The sequence below is a fragment of the Mastigoproctus giganteus genome, chromosome 4, assembly GCF_048544385.1.
Source record: "Mastigoproctus giganteus isolate SK-2022 chromosome 4, ASM4854438v1, whole genome shotgun sequence".
NCBI lineage: Eukaryota > Metazoa > Arthropoda > Arachnida > Uropygi > Thelyphonidae > Mastigoproctus > Mastigoproctus giganteus.
Window position 1 is genome coordinate 89950579 of NC_143578.1, and position 23627 is coordinate 89974205.

At 34.7% G+C, this 23627-nt stretch overlaps 1 protein-coding gene across 1 annotated transcript in view; it reads right to left on the bottom strand.

Moving 5' to 3' along the window:
- Positions 1-23627, bottom strand: part of LOC150086896 (PX domain-containing protein kinase-like protein) — a 257528-nt gene that overhangs the window by 202012 nt on the left and 31889 nt on the right. Inside the window, exons 4-5 of the mRNA XM_090372315.1 lie at positions 18630-18707; positions 4803-4876 (exon numbers count right to left, since the gene is read on the bottom strand). Coding sequence (XP_090228441.1) covers positions 4803-4876; positions 18630-18707 — 152 coding nt within the window. The remainder of the gene's footprint in view (positions 1-4802; positions 4877-18629; positions 18708-23627) is intronic.

Here is a 23627-nt window from a genome sequence, read left to right on the forward strand (position 1 = left end):
TCTTAGCCTTAATGAAAAGTTAGGAGGTGATCCATCTTTTATTGCGAGTTTGGGGTGGTTTTCAAGGTAGAAGGAGCATCATGGAATCTGACAGCTCGGAATTACAGGTGAAAGTCTTTCTGGTGATTGTGCTGCAAGCAAGGAATTAAGTACAGTTTCTCAAGTTTATTAGTGAACAAAATTTAGTTTCATCCCAAATTTTTAATGCTTACTAGACTGGTTTATTTTTCAAAATGTTACCCAAAAAAAATCACATGCCTCAAAACTTGACTCTTTGGCTAAAGCACATAAATTGAGTAAGGAAAGAGTGACATTGCTTTTGTGCAGTAACACATCCGTTTTAAAATTACCACTGTTAGTCATAGAAAAATCTACTAAGCCCTGCACTCTTAAAAATGTGAACTTAAATGACCTCCCAGCTAGGTACATACCACAAAAATCAGCTTGGATGAGCTCAGTTCTTTTTAAAGATTGATTTTTCATCTCATTTGTTCCCTTAGTAAAAAAATATTTAAGGGATCAAGGACTGGAATAAAAAGCAGTTTTATTCATTGATACTACTCCAACCCACCCATCAGAAGAACAACTGAGATCTGGCAGCATCTTTGTAAAATTTTTGCCACCAAACATTAATGCACTATTACAGTCTATGGATCAAGGAGTTATAGAGGCTGTGAAGCAACGATACAGAAAGAAGTTGATAATCTCACTGTTAGAACAACAAGAGGCACTTGAAGAAAAATCAAACTTTATGGACCTTCTTAAAAATGTCAACATAAAGACAGTAATTTATTTTTCTGCTGCAGCTTTGGACGAAACTGACAAGACTACCCTTATCAAATGCTGGAAAAAATTTTGGCCTGATGTTCCAATGGAAAGATCTAAAGAGGTAATGGATATTTCTTCAGATCCTGATGATGACAAGGATGATAATGATTTTGTTCAGTTATTTCAATGTCTAGGGAGTTGTTTAGACGTAACAAATGAAGATTTGGTTTATTTGGTTTTTTTTTTTTTTAGGAGCATTAGCAACTAAGGCCATATTGCTCCGGGATATGCGGTGGTCATTCCCTGACCTTTCGGCATCCTCGGTATTTGGTGGTGACGGGCTCGAACCCCGGTCTAATCAAGAAGCGTGTGCTACGCACTGCTGCTCCTTCCCACCTGGCTACGGAGGCGCCTACAAATGAAGACATTGCCCCATGGATAATGTGTGATAATGATCTAGGACATCAGATCCTCACTGAGGAAGACATCGTGCAGGCATGCTCATCATGATCGTTGCAAGCTAATGAAGAAGACAACTCTGATGATGAAGTGTGTGAGGAAACAACTGGCACGATTCACACCGAAGAAACTGGAATGCTGGAGAAGCTACTGATTTATTTCGAGAGACAGGATGACACATCAGCTGGTGATGCTTCTGACCTTGAAGCGGTTGCGAGATAGTGTGGCCCAAAAGCGAGTTTCAAAATTAAAGCAAAAAACACTGAGGACTATTTCAAGTAAACTTCTTGAAAATAGTTTTGTTTTGTGTTGTAATATTTTGTGTTTAATTTTATGTAATATAATGTTCTACATTAAAACTTTACTGCTTTGTACAGTATTTTGTTTACTTACCATATTCTTTTACCTTTTATAATTTTTACTTTAAAGTATTGTTTTATTAATTTAATATAAAAACCAATTCGGTTAAAATTTTGTTATTTAGTAACTTTAAATAAAAACTGTTATGCGAAAAGATAGCTTCCAGTTAATCCGGACGGAGTGTGGTCCTGTCAAGTCTGGATTAATGGGGTTCTACTGTACATAAGAGAGCAAAAGAGACATAAGTGATGCAGTCAGACATTACACAGATTAGGCCAAAAAAAAAAAAAAAAAATTTTTTTATGATTATTAAATCTAATACAATATTAAAGATTTAACCAAACAAATTGAGATCAGCAACAAATTACAAATCAAATTAAATTAAACTGGGATAAGCATAAGCTTTCATTAATTACAGTCATAACAGAAATAAAGATAAACATCCAGTGATATAAATTAAATAATTTAAGACCAGCATTGCATTGTAAAAAAAATCTCTACATAATACCCACAGCAATCTACAACATATGAGTATACTTGTAATATAAGCTATATTGGACCAATCAATAAATGCAAGTACAGTGAAACCTCCTTTAACGGACACCTCTCTAAAGCAGACACCCCTTGTTGTGGACACTCAGGCTTGGGTCCCAGCCACAAGTATTTGAAATTACCTGTTAAGTGACTTTTATAAAGCAGATGCTCTCTAGAACAGATGTAGACACTTTTATAGCTGTCTTTTTGATTTTTCAACGTCCCTGCAGCGGACACTTCAATTTTTGCAAGGGTAATATTTCGGATGAACACATTCATTGCTGGTGACACACGTATGCATTTTCATAGGTCTTCATTTAGCCACAAAGGCAAGTGAACATCAAGTTTATTACAGTAACACTCATTAGACTTCTGATAGCCACTTATTATTTACGGAGTAGATTGCAGAATACGTTGTTAACATGCTCACTACTGCTGACACAGACTGGTGTGCACATCACTTAGCAAGGCAATAAAATTACAAGCCTGAGAGATGCTGTGGCTGAGAGAGAAAGGGAGAGTTTTAGTGTGAATGTGAGAATACAGTTGCAATACAGTAGTGTACAAAAAATATCTTTTAAAAAAATTAACACCCTACAAACAGACTATAATGCATTAGAGTCCTCTACAAATGCATGGTATATTAATAAAACTGTCAGTAAAACTTAATCAGACACTTTGAAACCACTCCGTAGTCTATTACCACTAAACACAAGGTATGTCAAAATCTTTAAAAATGTAAAAAAACTGACTCACATAGCTGGTGCTACCATGTATCTATTCTTTAAGGATCAGTTTTGTGGTTGTTACAATACTGTGGTAAATTTCAAGTGGACAGATTCTGGATGATTGTGAAATTCTGTGCAGAGTAAGAATTTACATTTACATACTCATACTGTACTATAGTATGTCTCAAAAACAGTTAACTCCGAAAGAAAAAGTAGGAGTGATAGATATTCTAGAAAAGAAAAGTGTGAAGTTCATAAGTTAGCTAATCATTTCAAAATTAGAAAGACTTCAGCAGCAGCAATTATTAAAAATCAATAAACAGTGACGAGAAAATGGGAATGGAAATTTTCTCATGGCAAAAGGTGCTTTAGTAGATAAATTGACTTTTGAGTAGTTTAGCCAGGTAAGCAGTCAAAACATTCCTATCTCTGGGCCTTTAAGATGAAATATTCAAATCAAAGCTTTAGAAATTGCTAATAAAACTGGCACCATTGATTTTAAAGCATCTAATGGCTGGTTAGGTAAGTTCTGTAGACGTCATAATATTTCCTTCAAAGCAATTTGTGGGGAGTCTACTGATGCTAATTTGGAAACCGTTGCTGAATGGAAAAAAAGGTTACCATCAATACTTGTTGCATACCACTAGAAAACATTGAATGCTGATGAAACGGCTCTTTTTTTTCACATGGTCCTGGATATGACAATGTGCCTTAAAGGGGACACACACACACACTGGAGGTAAAGTGGCAAAGGAACATCTAACTCTACTTTTGTGTACAAGCATGGTGGGCACTCATGAAATACCTCCTGTTATAGGAAAATCTATGAAACCAAGGTGTTGGATTTAAGCACACTCAATGTATATTGGAATTCAAAGAATAAGGCATGGGCAACTAGGAAGATAATGACAGAATGACTGATCAAGTTAAAAAAATTATGATTTACCAGAATAGAAAAGTTATTTTATTTCTTAAAAATGCCACATCTCATCCACACATAAGCTGAATAATGTTGAAATGGGGATTTTTTTTTCCCTACATTACATTCACTTCTCAACCACTAGTTCAAGGAATGCAAACTTTAAGGTGAAATATTGACAAATAAAAACAACTGATTTCAAAACTTGATGAAGAAAAAAGTTGTTCAAAACTTTGCAAAAGTATAGATGTACTACAAGCTATAATCTGGATTAGTGTAGCATGGAATGCAGTGAGCCCCTCTACAAAGCAGGATCTGATTTGAGTGTTAGTCAGTGTGATGGACTTTGCAGATGCAGCTGATGCATCTGTACTTAATGGCTTGCTATACACACCAAGAAATTCTTCATTGAGCAATGATGAATATGTTTCTATAGACTAATGTAGTGGAAGGCATAAATTCTGAAGCAAAAGACATTGTAAGTGAATTTGTGAACAATGAAGAAGTTATGGAGGAAGAGGAAGGTGAAGAACCTGAAAAGGATGAAACAGCATGACAACAAATTAAAAAAATATGCTGATGCATTAGATTACCTAATGCCAATAAAAGAATTCTACATGAATAAAAATGATGAATATGGAATTGTCAAAATGAAATACTCTAAACAAAGCAATTTATATTTATTTTTTACTAAAAGTTAATATTTTATAAGTAACAAAAAAGTTTATTTATTAAAAATTAATTATGCATTTATTAAAAGTTAACTGAAACAAAAATGTATAATGATAAGCAATAAAAAAAGTCTGTGTTAAGTAACCAGTTACAGTGAATTTCATTTTCCTGAATTACTGAAACTGACTACATGTACACTAGCTTCAACAATGCAGACGCCTCCCTATAGCAAACACTTTATTCTGTCCCAGTTGTGTCCACTATAGGGAGGTTTCACTGTAAATGAGTACAGATACAAGTGTGTGTGCATATGTATATACATATATATATATATATAAAACAGAATGGAAACTGTAATTTACCCAAGACAACACTAATCTTTGTTTGGGATCTGATTTTGGCTTGATCATGAAATATTGTTTACGTATTCTCCAACCTACAGGTGCAAATGAATGCAAGCATGACATTATTAGTAAGAACATCGCATACAAGCAGAAATAATTTTGCTCTGAATAAATGCCATTCTATTTTCAAACATAAATACTTTTCAAAATCATTCTAAAGAATAAGTTTAACATTGATTTATAACTAAAATATGCACACCTGTCAAAGTTTAGAAATTAAAAAAAGAAGCCCTTTTAATATAGACCACCCAGCTTTATCTGGAATGCTTCTGAACTGCATTCTGCCACTGTCCAAATAGACATTCCTAAACTTTTCTTCTAAATTAATGATAACTAATAATGCATGTCATACACTGCATTGTATAAATTACATATTCCATCATGAAATACAATCAACTAATTTAAAGTTGTTCGTTTATTTATATATTTATCATTTTTTCATTTTGTTCAGTTACTGGCTAATGCAAAATCTTTACATTTCACAAACTGTGGAGTACATTTATGGTGTGCTAACTTGTAGTAATAACAAATATACAACAAACTAATATTCTTTCACAAATTCTCTCTTAAAAACAGACCACTTACATATTTAAACTAACTTTCTTTTAATTTAATAATTTTTTTTTTTTAATTTAATAAAATTTAACAGAACAAACTGAAAGATGGGGAAAAGGCTATCCAAGCACAAGTCATGGAAACTTTTGCTGTTTTATTGACTTAATTGTCATATTAAATCGTACTCTACAAGTAGCTTTATAGTCCTAGTCACACTTGTTATTTTATTTTATTTTTAATTTAGCCAGAGATTTTGTAGGTTACTACTTAATATATGTAGAACCTTTGTTTCTTTCAAATCTTGCCACCACTGTTATGTCAGTTATAGAGTGAGTGGTAGGGAAATTCAAATTTTTTAATTGTGATAAACAGGTAGCTCTAAAGTTCAAATCAATAAGGTTGACATTAGTTGGATAATTTAGTTATATACTATAATATAACTTATAACTCTAAATCACTTGTTGGGAATATATCTTTTGTATTTAGCTAAGGATATAATTAATTTAACATTGTGAGTGTTACAACATAGCGAAACGTATATTCCAAACCTATTAGCACACAAAGTATAATATAAAACTAAATAGCGTAATATGTATCACTGCCTTTAGGAATATATTAGCTTAGTGTAGCATTGTCAATTAATTAACTTTATTAATCTTATTAATTTTCATTGTTAATTAATTAATTGTATTCAAATAAAAATCATGCCCCAGACTACAGCAGCAAAGCAACGAGTACAAAGTAGCGAGAGTGCTGTGGCTCAGGGGAGAACCGAAGGGTATGATTCTCCAAAGCATCACAGCCTAAAAAAATGTGCAACTTGTGAAATGTTTCCGGACCTTTCTGGAACAGGACATGATCTAGCCAAGGAGGATGTCTGTGTGTGCTAGGTGCAGAGAGTGTCAAGAAATTAGGCACCAACTCAGCTTTCTGATGGGTGTCTATGAGAGTTTGAAGAGTAGAGTAGATGCCCTCAAAGAAATTAAAACAAGGGTGCCCATCAAGCTCTCTGCTGCCCAACTCAATTCCAGAACTCATTCTTGTGCATCAGGCAACACATCAGCAATCGTAAAGACAGGATGCACTCTTCCTACAGAAGCTAGTTATCATCGGCGACTCTACTGTCAGGGAGATGGGAAATATATTGTGCAAAAAGGTTAGGTGGGATGGAGTACACTTAAATAGAAAGGGTGCAAGAATATTTACTGATGCTATTGAGGAAGTGTTAGGTGGGTTGGAAAACTGCTAGCTTGGGGGGATTCACAGACTAAAAGATTAATAGTAGCCGCAGGCAGAAGTGAAAGTGATTCTTACACTGCTTGTACTAGAATGAGTAGCAGCTGGGAAAGCAAGGTGCTGAGGATTTCAAGGATTGCTGGTAGTCGCCATGGAACAAGTAAATACATGGGCTGGGTTAGGGTAACTAAGAGTAAGAACAGGTACATGTATACTTGTACGTACACCAAAGCTAGGAGTATAGTAAATAAATTTTATGAATTTGAATTACAGGTCAAGACATCAAAGGTGGATATTGTTGGGATATAAAAAAATGTGGTGTCACACAGATATGTAAGTAAAGAATTGGAATTTGGGAGTACAATATGTACAGAAAGGATAGACAGGATAGGAAGGGAAGAGTTATACTGTTAGTTAAGAAACATAAAATCTAAGAAAGTACATCCAGTTGACATGGGTGGACAGTGCAATTTTGAGTCAGTTTGGTGTGACATAAGTACTGGGAAAGCAAAAATAAGAGGAGTGTGTTATAGGCTTAATGACTATGATGAGTATAACAAACAAACAATAGTACAGAGAAATAGAGCAGACCAGTAAATCAGAATGTCTTATAATGGTGGATTTTAACTTCCCAGATATCGACTGGAACTTGTGGGTTGATCACACGCACACTAGCAAGACTTTTGTGGATTTACTGGATGATGATTGTTTTCTACAGCATCATGTTTGAGAAGCAACCAGAGGAAGTAATACACTTCAGCTGATTATTAGCAGTGATTATTCATACATTAAGAATTTGCAGATAATGAAACCACTAGGCGGCAGTCTTCATGGTGTACTGATGTGGGCTTTACTTAAAGATGTAACTAACCATCATGGGTAAAGGGAAAAGTTTTTCCTTTCGTAAAGGTAACTGCAGTGGTCTCAGAGATTTTTTGGATGAGTGTTTTCTACAGCAGCATGTTCGAGAGGCAACCAGAGGGAGTAATACGCTTGAGCTGATTATTAGCAGTGATTATTCATACATTAAGAATTTGCAGATAATGAAACCACTAGGCGGCAGTGATCACAGTGTACTGATGTGGGCTTTACTTAAAGATGTAACTAACCATCATGGGTAAAGGAAAAAAATTTTTGCTTTTGTAAAGGTAAATGCAATGGTCTCAGAGATTTTAAGTTCTATATAGTGGGACCAACTGATGATGTTATCAATAGCAAAATCTAAATGGGAAGCATCAAGGAAGTAATTTTGGAAGCTACTGGGCTTTTTGTTCCAACTAAGAAATACTGATCAAGGATCACTGCCGCCTAGTGGTTCATCTGACATCCATTTAGGCCTAAATGGATGTCAGATGAACTAATGAGATTTGTAGCAGAGAAGAAAAATGCATGGGATGCATATAAATTATCAGGTGACAGAGAAGCCTATGGTAGATATAAGCTAGTCTGTAATCAATTCACAAAGGAGATTAGGCAAGCATTCACAAAGGAGATTAAGGCAGTTTAAGAGAAATGTTTGGGAAAGGGTGCAAAGAAAAACAGCCAAGACTTCTTTACTTAAAACTCTAGATGGAATGGGATGAATCAGATTGATTCACTCAATATCAATGGTTTGACTGTTGATGATCCTGCTCAGATAACTGACAAACTGAATGAGTATTCTGTACCTACATTCACACGTGAGGAATTCTGTAGATAAGTGGAGGACAGAAGCTTATTATACTTTAACATGGAGTTAAATGATTTTGCAATAACTGAGAGCAAAGTCCCCATGGACTGCAGATATGCAAATGTATCCCCAATTCACAAAGGATGACATGAGTAATTACAGACCTGTTAGTTTATCTTCTGTTCCCAGAAAAACAATGGAGTCAACGGTTAAAGAAGCATTGCAGGATCATCTAGACAAGACTGCAGTAATAATTCAAACACAGCATGGGTTTGTTAAGGAGAAGTCTTGTCTAACCAATTTTATTGGATACTATGATCTGGTCACAAAGAAACTGGATGCAAAAAATAATTTTGATACATACTTGGATTTCAGAAAAGCTTTTGATACTGTTGCACATGGATGATTACTGTAGAAATTGAAGCAGTATGGCGTTAAGGGCAAGTTGCTACAATGGTTAAAGGGATGACTGAGTGGGAGAAGACATGGACTGGTAATCAGTGGACACTGATCTTTGTGGACTAATGTTATTAGAGAGTCCCCAGGGTTCAGTGTTGGCCCAGTGTTGTTTTGTATATTTATCAATGATATTGATAAAGGTATGCCAGGCTTAATGTCCAAGTTTGCAGATGATACACAGGTTGGCAGGGTTGTTAATGACAGTATGCTACTGCAACAGGATCTAGAAAAGTTGGGCAGATGGTCTGAGAAGTGGCAACTGAAATTTAACACATTGACAAATGCAAAATACTGCATATGAGTAGCAGTAACTCCAGAGAAACGTACCAGCTATGTGGTATTGCACTCAGGGTAGTGGAGAATGAAAAAGACCTGGGGCTAATTGTGTAGTCAGATATAAAGTTTTCTGACAGTGCAGATAGGCTGCCAGAGCAGGTCATGGGGCCTTGTCAATGATATATTATAGGAATTTTGCTAGCAGAGATAAGGAGATGGTTATCCCTTTTTATAAGGCAATGGTCAGTCCACACCTTGAGTACTGCATGCAGGTTTGGAGGCCTCATTTTAGGAAGGATGTAGAGTTTCTAGAACAAGCACAGAGAAGGGCAACACAATTGTTGAGGAGAACAAAGTAGTGCTCTTACCACGAAAGGCTTAGGTTCTGCAAATTGCAGCATCTGGAGACTAGACACTTGCGAGGGGATCTGATTGAGGTATGAGTGAGTTAACAGGTCCTTGAATGGTTTGAGCAGGCTCAATGCTGATGGCATTCTTCCTCTTGTTCAGATTACAAACCTGAGGGGGCATAAATTAAAACTAAAAAAAAAGACAGTTGTAAAATAGATGTGCTGAAATTTTCTTTCAGTCAGTGGGTAGTTGATTGCTAGAACAAACTTCCATCTGTCATTGTGGAAGTACTGGACAAACTTTTGGAATGTAAGGGAAGTGTTTTTTTTTTTTTCTGGCTAATGCTGTATAAGCTTGCTTTCTTGCATCATATGCCTCTATTAATGCTAATTACCTAATACACAATAACAATTAATGTGTACTAAACCACACTTGTGTAAATAATCAAAAATAAAATTGAAATTGGGACATTAAAAATTAAAATATATAAACATACCAGTCAAAGCAATTATATGAAGTCCAGATATTTAATTTTTTCACTTACCTATGAGTATAGTGGCATGTGGTCACTACACTTAAGCTAAACACGAGTGCCATCTAACTTAGCTTTTAAGCAAATATTAATTTTAGTAGGTCCAGAGATGAAAAAAATAAATAAATGCATATTTGAAAAATAACACGATTGTGACTAAAAACCCAAAGAAGAAAACTGAACTTATTGGAAAATCAGAAGATATACCTGACTACCAGATAACCCCCTAGTTAAATCAGTTGAGACAAAGCATAAATATGGTTCTTAACGGTAAACTGAACACAAGTGTCTGCCATAATTTTTTGAATTCTGCTTGCAGTATGCCAATATATCATTTTTTTAAAATCAATTATGTTGTTTTATTGTATCTAAATTTTAATTTTGACGTGAATAATGTCTATACTGGAGGTGCTCAGGGTGTCACAAAAAGTGAAACACCAAACCGCTGCTATATCTCTGAAACTAATAGACAAAAGTATAAACAATTTATACTTATTTTGTAGGGTCTATAATGTTGTCGATGAATATGCAAGATAAAATTTGAAATTTTGATATTTAATATAATTTTTTTCGAAAAAACTAAAAGTTCACATTTTGGTCATTTGCTGTTGCACCTCAATTACTTTCATTCTCGATAGCAGTGACGCAACAATTTGCATACAATTGAGCAACAAAATTGTTGCCCTTTGAGCTCTACAAGGATATATAACTAGATTTCAAATCGGGTTTTTAGTTTTCAAGAGTTGAACAACTCGTTAAAGTAACTGCTTCGTTCAGCTACTTCACATTTGTCGAGCAGTGCAGTTGTGTTTCATTTAGTTAAGTTGTGACGATGCCGAAAGTTACATCATCAACTAAACATGTTCGAAGATTTCGACAAAATCACAAATCTAATGTTGAAAAGCAAGTACATTACATTCGTCGACTTCATGGAATCAACATTCAATCTTAAACTCACATCAGATCCTACAAAATTTACTTCGTGTGGTCAATCATGTATCGACTTGGTCTTCAATTGAAATGTTAATAGTTTGAATTATTTCAACTATGTATCCTACTGTAGTTACCGCAAGGCTTTACTGTTGATAGTAAATGAAAATACCGAATAAAATAAAACTGATTTTATTAAGCTTAAATTGTATTTTTTCATTTCATGAGACGTTATTCACGGATCCACCTTTGGCTCCATGGAGCTAATGTCAATAAATCGATTTCCCAGTTAATCCAAAAATACAGTGTCTCCGACATACGTAAGAGATACATTCCAGGACTTCTTATGTAAATAGAGTTTTACGTAACTCGGGAATGACTAATAAAATATTGCTACTACATCCCTGATATGCCAAAATTAAAAAAACCCACATAATATTCTCAGAAGAATGAAGAAAAATAGTTATATATTTTTAATTAGTTCGATTAAAAACTTTATCTGGGGATGGCAGAGAAGTAGCCGGAGTGGCACATAAGAAAAGAAAACATAAAAGGAAGAAAACACGCATGTTATTGTACTGTAAAAACTGATATGTATTTCATAGCCTTGTTTATTATAGTTGACTTCATTGGTGCCGACCGCTTCACTGCTTCTCATATTCTGTCTTTCTCCTTTACTGTGTTCACTTGCCTCTGAAAAATCTGAATTCTGCATGATACTTGTTAATGTTTGGCCATTTTCATACATCCTTATTATTTTAATTTTTTGATCCAACTCGATTGCTTTCCTTTTCCTGAGAAATTTACTAGTACCGCTGTCACTTATTCTCTTAGACAGCACCATGATAACAGTCAAAATTAAATTTTCTGAAAATAACTTCACAGTGTTAAGGCAAAAACTCACTATTTACCACTCCACACGAGCTCACATTTTACTAAAGCTCATTTCTGGAGGTCACTGCCATAAAACAATAAAAACAATTTGCACTTTCCAGGTTATTGGGCTTTTCTGTTAGCGCAATCTATTATAAACGGGTAGTAAACTCGATCCTATTGCATTTGCGATAATATCGATAGCTGGAATTCTGTGGGTTTTTATGTTATTATGGTGAAATGTGTGTCCCCCTTCACTGAAATCTTCAGTCATATAAAAAAATATAATTAACGTAATGTAAGTCCGAAGCTACATAAGCCGGGGACTTACTGTATCGAAAAATGTTCAGCAACCTACGTAAAAGTATGGTGATAGATAAAAAATGAAAAAAAAACTTACCATGCACTACCCACATGTCCAATGCGATGCTTCCCTTTATTTTTTTACAATGTTGCATATGGTTTGTTAACCAACATTATAATGGTTCATTACAGATTTAACAAATGCACCGTTTTCAAACTTTTGAATAATTTCAAGTTTTTGTTTAATTGAAAGCATAACTCTTGCGTTTGCCCATCATTTTCACGATTTCTAAACAAAAAAAAAAATAGTTACTATAAAATGAAAATCCAACATCCCTGACATAAATAATGAAACAAAATTTCTCTTTTGCGGTGCGATGGAACACAACAATCAACGCAATGCACTAAAACAAACTAAACATTTGGTCTTTTTTTTTTTTTTTTTTGTTTGAGCGGTGGGTGTGAAGACAGTGGGGGTTGCAAGATAATAGGCACACTAATCTCCCAATGACGACTTATAATGCTGCTTATTTAAGACTTGCAAAACATCTGTTTATACCTATTCTAGTTATTACTTGAATTTTATGGTTTCTAGTTGATTATTATTATTTTTTAATTTGGTGTCTAAGTGTCCCGGTTAATCCAATCCTGGTAAATCAAGAGTCTGCTGTATATCTATAATTCTATTGTCAAAGTAAATTTAGCTATTTCAATTTTTTTAAACCTTGCAAAATTTTTCATGGTTGGTAAGAAGGAATAAATAAGCAAGTTGTACTTCTTCATTCGGTCTTCTCATTTAATTCTGCACAAATCCACTCTGCAGTTTCTGGATCTGTTCTTTCTTTTATTGAATATTTTTTTCAAAAAGGATTTTTAATCAGATACTTATTTAAAAAGACCTACTGCTCTGATCCTATCCCAGCATGTTGATCTATTTTCGAAATTAGAGCCTTACGTTTACTTTTTTTTTTTTTTTTTTTTTTTTCCGGAAAAAAAAAGATTTCCAAACTTTTGGCACTTGAGTCACACTTTTCAGCTACAAAAACACTACATTTGTAGCACACCTAAAAAATGATTACCAATGAGCAAAACAGAGGTTTTCCTAATCTTGCAACACATCAAGATACCCGGGCACACAGTTTGGAAACCACTGCAGTTTATCCTCTCAATGACGTGCTGATAGTTGCCATATATATATATAAACACTTAAGTGAGAATAATAATTAAAATAAAAATAAATAAAAATGCTAGCAGCATGGCAAGACAGAAGAACGAAAATTATGAAATTATACGTAACGATCAAACCAACAGGGAGGAAAGAGAATAAAATTATTGCAGCAGAAACTCTTGAAGATAATTTAGAAAGCCTAAATACAAAGATAATAAAATATAATCATTTAAATTTTGAATAGCCAATTAAATAAAATTTAACAGCACCCCCTCTGACGGGCACCAGGTCCAAATTTATGTGAACAACTACAATAAAATAAAACAAAAACAGACTGACCATGCTCCATCTCAACAGAGGACCACAAGGCCAGTAATGGTCAGGGAATCGCTGCATTTTGATCGCTAGACAAATCGCCGCAGAGGCGAATCAATCAAAAGATCAGTACCACTATCCGATCCCCGGATTGAACCGCCAATGCAGAGGACTTGAATAGCGGTGGTCCTGATGCAGTGAAAATTAAAAATAGGACAGATATGAGCACTCAAATGCAAAGCCACACCACTGACAAAAGCAATCTTAACCAGACTATATAGGCAAAACATGAACTATGGATGGCAGCACAGGTGCAACGTTAGCAAATCAGCCCACTACTGTCATGTGATATACTTATATTTGAATAATGTTTGAAATAATTGAAAACTGAATCTTACATTAGTTCGTGTTTTGCATATGTAGTCTGGTTAAGATTGCTTTTGTCAGTGGTGTGGCTTTGCATATGAGTGCTCGTATCTGTCCTATTTTTAATTTTCGCTGCATCAGGACCACCACTATTCAAGTCCTCTGCATTGGCAATTCGATCGGGGGAACGGATAGTGGTACTTGATTTGCCTCTGCGGCAATTTGTCTAGCGATCGAAATGCAGTGATTCTCTGACCATTATTGGCCTTGTGGTCCTCTGTTGAGATGGGGCATAATGGTCAGTCTATTCCTGCTTTTGTTTTATTTTATTGTAGTTGTTCACATCTCTGCCCGTGATATTTCACATAAATTTGGACCTGGTGCCCATCAGAGGAGGCGCCGTTAAATTTTATTTAATTGGCTATTCAAAATTTAATTGATTATATTTTATTATCTTTGTATTTAGGCTTTCTAAATTATCTTCAAGAGTTTCTGCTGCAATAATTTTATTCTCTTTCCTCCCTGTTGGTTTTATCATTATGTATAATTTCATAATTTTTGCTCTTCTGTATTGCCATGCTGCTGGCATTTTTATTTATTTTTATTTTAATCATTATTCTCACTTAAGTTTATATCTCAAACGTCATGTAGAGGAAAATGCTCTTTGCTGCCTCTGATGTATGCTTTACCCCTCTTTTAATGTAAGATTCAGTTTTCAATTATTTCAAACATTATTCAAATATAAGTATATATATATATATATATATATATATATAAACACACAGTGTTGCACACAGATGTGTCACTATCTCTCAGTAGATTTTCATGTTTTTGACTAACATTTACATTTTTACCAGGTATATTTTGGACTTATTTTCATAACATACTGAAGAGTAAGGAGGTGAGAAGTTTGCTTTCCTATATCAGATGAAGATGCAACCTGCCAACATTTTGTGAGTACATATGTATATCTTGTTCTATCACTTTATCTTTTCTTTCTTATTGTACTGTCGACCTTATCATTGCTTTCAGGTTATATAAATGGAAGATGAATTTTACTATGTTTTTTATATATTTTATGGCATATTTATTATTTTTCCCTAATCCCCTATTTTCTATGGAATTTTAATTTTAGTCATATAGTTCTACCAAAATACAGTACTTTGCTGGAACATACATAGCTGGTTGGAAAAGAATTACTTCACTGATGAAGAATCTCATTAATGGGTTGCTTGTATCTTCACAGTATCCATTTATCCACCAATGAAACCCCAAAATGGGTTGAAATCACAGTACGAGTAATGATATATACTTCCCCATTAGTGAAGAGTTTTTTAGTTGGAATAGTGCAATACCAGAGGGCCTCCACAATATGAGATAGATGCACTATTGGTTTGCTTTGCTACATACAAAAATTAGGCTATGCCCTGTCCTACTTGTACAATAATTGTAACTAAATATTAATTAATCGCATAATTTTTTTTTAATTTTAACTAGTTTTCTGTTCCATACTGTATTTTCTCTTAATGTTAAATTGTAACTTTATAGTTTTCTCTATTGTAACAATAAATACAGTCTGATAAAAAAAAACAATGAAAGATGGTATGAAATAGATAAAAGCTTCATTCTCTACACAATTGATATGCACATAAAGGCTTATATATATAGAGAGTTGTGTTGGTATGTTACACATATTTTACATAAATAACAAATAACAAATTTTGAATAAATAACAAATAACTATTCTAAAGTCCAGCCCTGTGCATCGGCTAAGCTCTTGCATGCAATCTTTCCTTTCCACTGTTTCTTATGGGACATTAACTCCTAAATTATTTTTAATTTACAGAACAATTTTCAAGAATGCATTTATTGAATAAATCAAGAAATTAGTGTGATATGTGCTTAAACAAGCTGACTGGAGTAGCAATGCCTAAAAAGAAATATTCAGTGTATCTACAGAAGATGTAATTTTTACTGTGAGCCCAACATTTCTTCTCAATCTCTATACTTCTTGTACCAACAAACAGAAGTATTTCATATACACCAAAAATCCTGGATTAATTGTTCTTCTCAGTCATAAGATGTCATAAGTTTTTGTCAAAAGACAACTAACTCTACAAAGTGTGGCTATTAAACGAGACTGCACATGCAGCCACTACACACCAAGTTATACCTGTGAAATAAAGGTGCAGCAGTTGACCTTAAACCTTTTCCCCTAGTTGTCTGCCAAGTCACATAGAATGTGGCTTGGCACTGAAAACCATGCTCATTTGCTTTACAGTGAGACAGGTTTCATTACCTTGTGTTTTTGCAGTTTACCAGAAAAATTACAGACAAAAAAAAAAAAAAAAAAAAATCAAACAAATAATCTTCAAATTTTTAACAAAAACTAAAGAAAATGCCAACTGAAAGTTGAGTTATGTCAAATTTATGGGGAAGATACTATGTCAAGAGCTTGTGTTTGAATGGCATAAAAGAATTTTAGAAGGAAGAGAAAATTTGGAAGACTATGAATACCAGGCCATCCAGTATCTATCCATGAAAAGTGATGAAAATGTGGATCAGGTAAGTTGTTATTTGGTTTTTAGGAGCATTAGCAACTAAGGCCATATTGCTGTGGGAAATGCGGTGGTCATTCCCTGGATCAGGTAAGGACACTGATTAAAAGTGATTATCGTTTAAGCATTAGAATGGTTGCATCAGAACTCAATATGGAGGAAAAAAAAAAAAAAAAAAAAAAAAAAAAACAGACAAATTTTAAGTAAAATTTTAGGCATGAGAAAAGTGTGCACCAAGATAGCATGCCAAAAAATTGAATGAAGATCAAAGAATGAAAAGATTCAAGTTTGTGAAGATGTTTTGAAAAAAATTTAAGTAGATTCAGACTTTAAGTACTGTAATTACTTGTAATCAAAGTTGGCTGTTCCAGTATGACCCAGAAACTAAAAGACAGTCAATGAAATGCAAGAAAAAAAATTAAGAACGACAAAATCAAAAATGTTTCTCGTTTTATTCAATATTAGATTTTAAATAAGCATGTGAGGGTGATGATATTGGTTGTTGTTTGTTATTTGGTTTTTAGGAGCATTAGCAACTAAGGCCATATTGCTCCGGGGATATGCGGTGGTCATTCCCTGACCTTTCTGCATCCTCCGTATTTGGTGGTTATGGCTCGAACCCCGGTCTAATCAAGAAGCATGTGCTATGCACTGCTGCTCCTGCCCACCTGGCTATGGAGGCGCCCCAATGATACTGGTATTGTTCACTGAAGTGGTACCAGAAGTACCACAAAACATCTAAGAAAAATCTGTAATTCTTTAAGAAATTAAAGGCAGATTATACTCCAAGCAGGTTTAAGTGCTCATTAATTCCAATTTCCAGTTCTTCAATATTAAAGGAATTATTATGGCCAAATACATCCCACAAAATCAGACTGTCAATCACACATATTACATTGAAGTTCTGACAAGGCTGATTGAAAAAATTTGAAGGAAGAGACCTAAATTGTGGAAGGATGGTTGGATGTTCCAGCATACAATGCACTCTCTGTTCACTAGTTTTTGGTCAACAAAACAAATACCTGTGTGTGAACATACCCCCTACTTGCCACTTAGCCTCTTGTGACTTTTGTCTCTTCCCTAAACTGAAAAGTGTACTTAAGGGAACCCATTTTCAATCTGCTGAAAACATTTAGGAAAAAAAAAAAAAACAACCAACAAGTTAAAAGGGCTTACAGAAGCAGACTTCCAGAAATGTTTCTGTGCTTGGAAGAAACATATGGAACGATGTGTGCAAGCCCAAGGCAATTATTTTGAAGAGGATAACTTGCAAGGTATGAAATATTTGATTACATTTATTTTATTTCAATAGTCTATTTAATAGCCAAACCATATACAATGAAAAAAAAAAAAAAAAAACTGCGGGATGCACTGCAAAAACAGCTTAAAATCCATGTTAGGTCAATTTTGGTGGCACTCTGCAAAATTATACTTCTAGATCATTCCTGAACTGTTTACATGATCATTTTGGGACATCATAAAACTTCATTTTTGCTGCAAGATGCAAATTAAGATAATCACAGATAGATAGATGGATGGTTATTTTTGCTTCAACATAATATCACAGAGACAATGCAATATCTTTTACAACTGTCATATTTATTTTAAATCATTCTGAATACTTGATCTCAAGAGAGTATCTTCACCCTCCACATTCTAAGGTAAAAATATACTTTACACTTTCCTACTATGCTGAATTCTTTCCTGTAGAAAAAGATATTTTCAAAGATATCAGATGAGTTTTCTAAAAGTGGGTTATAATACCAAAGCACATGTAATTTTTGTACAATGTTTCAATAACCAGAAGTAATAAGCACTGAGCATCCTAGCAATTCTTGTATATAAAGAACAAAATTTGCAACTGAAAGTAAACTGGGAATAAATTAAGAATCATAATCCATGAATTAAATATTGAAAGATAATGATATGAATCAACCTTTTGGATGTAAATGTTTCCTTCTGACAGTTAATAAACTCAATTGAAAACATTTAGAAATAATTAAAAAATAATTAAAATAATTAAAGAAAAAAGGATAAAATATAATTCAAATAACTTGTTTACATCCCTGTGATTATCAAATTTTATGTGAATGCCAGAGAGTGCCTATCAAAAATTAGCCTATGCTTGTGTGGGACAATTTTTTTTTTTTCTTTAATTTTTGTTTTCATTTACATAAGTTGTATCATTACTCACCTATATCAGGTAAGGGTTCTACAATTTCCCACTCTGGTTCTGAACGAAAGACCATTGATACATGCTGAAGTGACATTTCTGTTGGAAAAGGGGAAAAGGAAATAAAATCAGTTGTAAATAAATGTGCATTTAATTAATATCACACAACTCACCATGGTAAATTTGGGTGGATACTTTATACAGTCTATTCAATGATGTAAATTAGAAAATATTTTTGAAAATTTTTACAGAAAAGGGAGAGCTTGAAGGAAGTCTACAAAAAATTCTCAACTTTTAATGTACTACTTTGCTAATAATATACTGTCAGAACATAGTATTAACACATTGGGGTAGTAAGTAATATATGTAGTCCTCATGGAACCCTTTTCAACAAGTCATGACATGCATCAATGGATATAATTCTTTCTTCCACAAACTTAACAGTTTAATGGGTTGGGTGGTTGTGTTACTTTTTTTATGGCAGCTAAAAGCCATTTTTTGGTGTGCTATGGCAGCTAATGTCATAGCATTCCAAATCCATGAACTCCATGGTAAAACTTAAACAGAAAACACAATTTTACAGACAAATGATGTTGCAAGGGATTCAAATCAGAATACTTCATCAGAGGCTCTCACTTATTTTCACATTTAGGTTATTTCTCTGGACCTTTTTTTTTTTTTTTGTTTGTTTCAGCTGAAATTTTTGAATTTCATGTTATAATTGAGAAATACAAGTTTAAAAATGATGGAAAAACAAGAATCTTAGGGTATCAATTCAAGAAGTAGCTGAGGTAGTCACACTAAGCCCTTATCAATAATAATAATGGAAGCATCCTTAGACTTAGGTAAAATTCTAGAAGATTAAAAACATGCAAATTTCTCTCCCATACAAGAGTTCTAAAAGTAACTCAGGTAGCTAACTAGGATCTGACTTCTGCAGTAGGAAATATTATGAAATCCAAGATTACCCTCTATTGGTTACACCCCTAAAAGGAACATAAAAAAAAAGCAGAACTGATACCATTTATAGGTATGTTAGCATGCACAGGCAGATTTAGGGGAGGGGCACTGCCCCCAAACTGGAATTAAAAACAACATATTTTACCATGTTGCACTGGATAGAAAATGAAAGTGAGTTATGTAACATATTTTATGCTATAATTTACCTAAAAATGTGAGTAAAAAAAAGAAAAAAAAAATTAAGTTTAAAGGATTCTGAATTTGTTTTACTGCAATTTCCTGATATGGGAGGGAAAATGCATTTATTGTACCAGCATTACACCCTGTACACACAGCAGACTAGACTATCATAAGTGACATGAGAACAGAACTTGTGCTCCCTTCCTGACAAAAATTCCTGGATCCACCTATGTTAGCATAAAGTGCCTATTGTCTTCACCATGTCCTTCATCTGTCTGTTAGCATGTAATAACTTGGATACTAGTGGATAGATTTTAATGGAAGTTGAACTCATAGAAGTTGGTTCTATGAGTTTGAAATTGGACAGTAAACGGATGTTGCTGGTTGTGGCACATGATCGGACTACTTTGAAAGAGCGAGTGAGAATTATAGAAGCTAATTCAGAAGAACAGTGCCCATGAAAGTATCTATAGAAAAGGCATGCAGCAGAAACAGTCCATCCATGAGACAGAGTGGAGAGCTTATGCTAGAGATGAGTCATTAATTAATCTAACTGCCCTCTTTTGAATGGAATCTAGAAGCCTGAGAAAGGCTTTGGGGGCACTGCCCCAAATGTGGGAACAATATTTCATGGTAGGGCAGATTTGCAACTTGTACAGAGTGAACAGCCGTTTGGAAGAAAAGTAATGGCGATAGCAAAAGACAAGTTTTTTAGATGCACAGGAAGCAATATTTGTAATGTGCTTATGCCAAGAGAGATTAGAAGTTAGGGTAATCCCCAATAGAGATAGTATGATCTTGCCAAGTAATTGGAGTGTCATTGAAGATAAGCATAGGAGCAGAAGAATCCTTTTTATGAAATATAAGACAGGAGTGAGTTTTAGAAGGATTTAAATCAACTAAGTTATTTGTCCCACTGGAGAATTACATGGAGGTCAGCATTTAAGGAATTGGTAGTGGATATTTGAGAAATTGAAGCTGTTTGAACAGGGAAAGGTTTGTCAAACTGGAAGATGGAATGCAATGTACGGTCATCGGCAAAACTATGGATAGGATTTCTGGTCAATGGAAGAAAGTCATTAATAAAAGAGTGGAAGAAAGAATTGAACCTTGGGGTACATCAGCATTAGTGGAGAAGTTAGATGGTTTGGTTGGTTGGGTTTTATTGGCGCATGGAGAAGTTAGAAGACAGATAGCTATCTACCATCACTCACTGTGAGCAGTCAGAGAGAAAACTGGATATCCAATTACAAAAACCAGTTAGCAAACCATAAGATGGAAGCTTATTTAGATGACCTTTATGCTAAACACGATCAAAAGCCTTTGGATTGTCAAGAGTGTCACCAACCTTTTTCATTGAATTTGTCCACAGATGGAAAACTTAAGCCAGAATATCACCAGTGGATTAATACTGATGAAATCTACAGTGGCGATTGTTGATCAGATGGAAGGTTTCTGGTTGTAGTTTAAGAGTTGGCGGTTAATTGATTTCTCCATTACTTTAGAAAGAGTAGCAGTAATTGCACAATGGGACGATAATTGGATGGGAGGCATTTGTCACCCTTTTTAAGAACTGGCTGGATATGAGCAAATTTCCAAACACAGAACAGGAGTAAGTTCGGGAGCACTGGTTTTGAGAACAAGTGGAGAAATACCATCAGGAACTGGAGCTTTCTTGGCATCAAGGTTCATGAAAATCCTTCTGACATCCTTTTGATGGAAGACCGCAAGAGGCATTGAATGGGGCATACTGGGAATTGTAGGAGGGGGTTTACCAAGATCATCAATACAAGAGTTGGAAGTAAAGTAGGATTCTCGTATGTCAGGTTTATCTTTGGCTGAAGTGGCAACAGAACCATCTGGTTTTGACAGGTGGGAACAGAGATGGGCAAAAGTTGCCACCAATAACTTTAGCAAGAGATCAGAATGCTACCATACAAGAAACAAGTTTACTCTTAGCCTGTTCAAAATCTAGTTTTGACTGATTAATAACTGCTTTACAATTGTTGTGAGCTTTGGTGTAGGCAGAAAATGAACATGGAGATTTGGATACATGCCAATTGCGATATACAACGTTCTTCTCTCAAACAGATGGCACATTAATTGGAAAATCAAGGTTTAGATAAAGGACAAGATTTTAAGGTGGAGTGTGGAATAAAGCATTTTATCCCTGCAAGAATAATTTCCCTGACACGATCTGAACAAACATTGACATCAGAAGGTTTGAAACAGTAATCTGACCAAGCAAAAGTAGACAAGAAATCTTGCACATCGTCCCATCTTGCATTCTTATAATTCTAGACAACATGAAGTTGAGAATGGCCATGAGAGAAAAGCTGCACTGGAGAAGACACCATCACCAAGTTGTTATACGAGGTGCCTAGAGGACCACTCACCTCAGCCGCCTACTTAGAAGGGTTGTTCATGAGAAAAAGATCAAGTGTGTTGGCTGTGTGGTTAGGATTGTCCAGTATTCTGGTAGGTAAACGAACAATCTGTGAGAGACCATAGTAATAGCAAAAGCCTCAGCATCTTGAGCAGCTGGGTCCGTGTGACTAGAAAATGCAAGTCAGGTGGAGTTTGTGAACATTAAAACTGGTTGCAATGGAATTCTGGCTGCTGAAATGGACTGCATACAAGCACTGAGTCTGAGCTACTCACAGTACTACTGATCTCACAGCTGCAATCAGCATTTCCAGATTGCCAACAAGAATAAGAGATATCGGACTAACAGCTACTGTTAAACTTCTTGCTGGCACAACTGACATTCCCCAAGTGTGGGCCTTCTGCCACTGGAGGAAACCCCATCTATGGCCCAAGGCTCCTCCCGTAGCCAGGTGGGCAGGAGCAGCAGTGCGTACACGCTTCTTGATTAGACCTGGGTTCGAGCCCCGTGACCACCATATACGGAGGATGCGGAAAGGCCAGGGAATGACCACCGCATATCTCCGGAGCAATATGGCCTTAGTTGCTAATGCTCCTAAAAACCAAATAACAACAACAACAAACTATGGCCCAAAAGCTGCCCCCAATTCTGTGTCACAATAAATACTAACACATTGCAAACAGGTTTATCCTGAGTTGCTTAGCCAGGTCCAACAACTGAACTAAACAAAATGTTCACACATAAAAGTCAATGCTTTTTGCTCTTTTTTTTTTGTTATAAATCATGAATTATTACTATTTGCAGCATGTCTGAAATGGAACACGTTGCATACATTAAATTATTTTTATTATGAACAATTAATTTTTAACTTTTTTTTTGTTGAATATTCTCATTCTTCGTATAAGTTAGCTTTATATTTAGATGAAGATGCAATAGAACCATCAGGATATGACAGAAGCAGATGTGCAAAGTTTGTTACCAGGCTTTGGCCAGAGACTAGATGGCTCAACTACCATTTGGATAAGAAGCTAGTTCCCTACTTTCCTAGAATTTGCAAAATCAAGTTTGGAATTATTAATAACATGTTTACAACTGTTTTGGGCTATGGTGTAGGAGATTAACCTGGAGATTTGGACACAAGCTAAGTTTGATAATTTATATTCTTATCTTGAACAGCCATAGCACATTTCTTGAAAAAGCTAAATTTATACAAAGAATGAGAATTTAGGGTAAAGCAGGAATAAAGGATTCCATTCCTATAAAAATAACTTCACTGATACAAGCTTAGTAAATATTAGGATCAGAATACAGGCAGTTCTCGCTTTATGAGTTTTCACTTTACAAGTTCCCGGGTTTACGAGTTTTTTTGTATTTTTTTCAAGTTATCAACAAAATCGAAAATATGAACATTAATTGCAAAAAATGAATGTTAAACATTCATAAATACCACATTTCAAACTACGCACTTAACTATACAATATAGTGTAACCCAC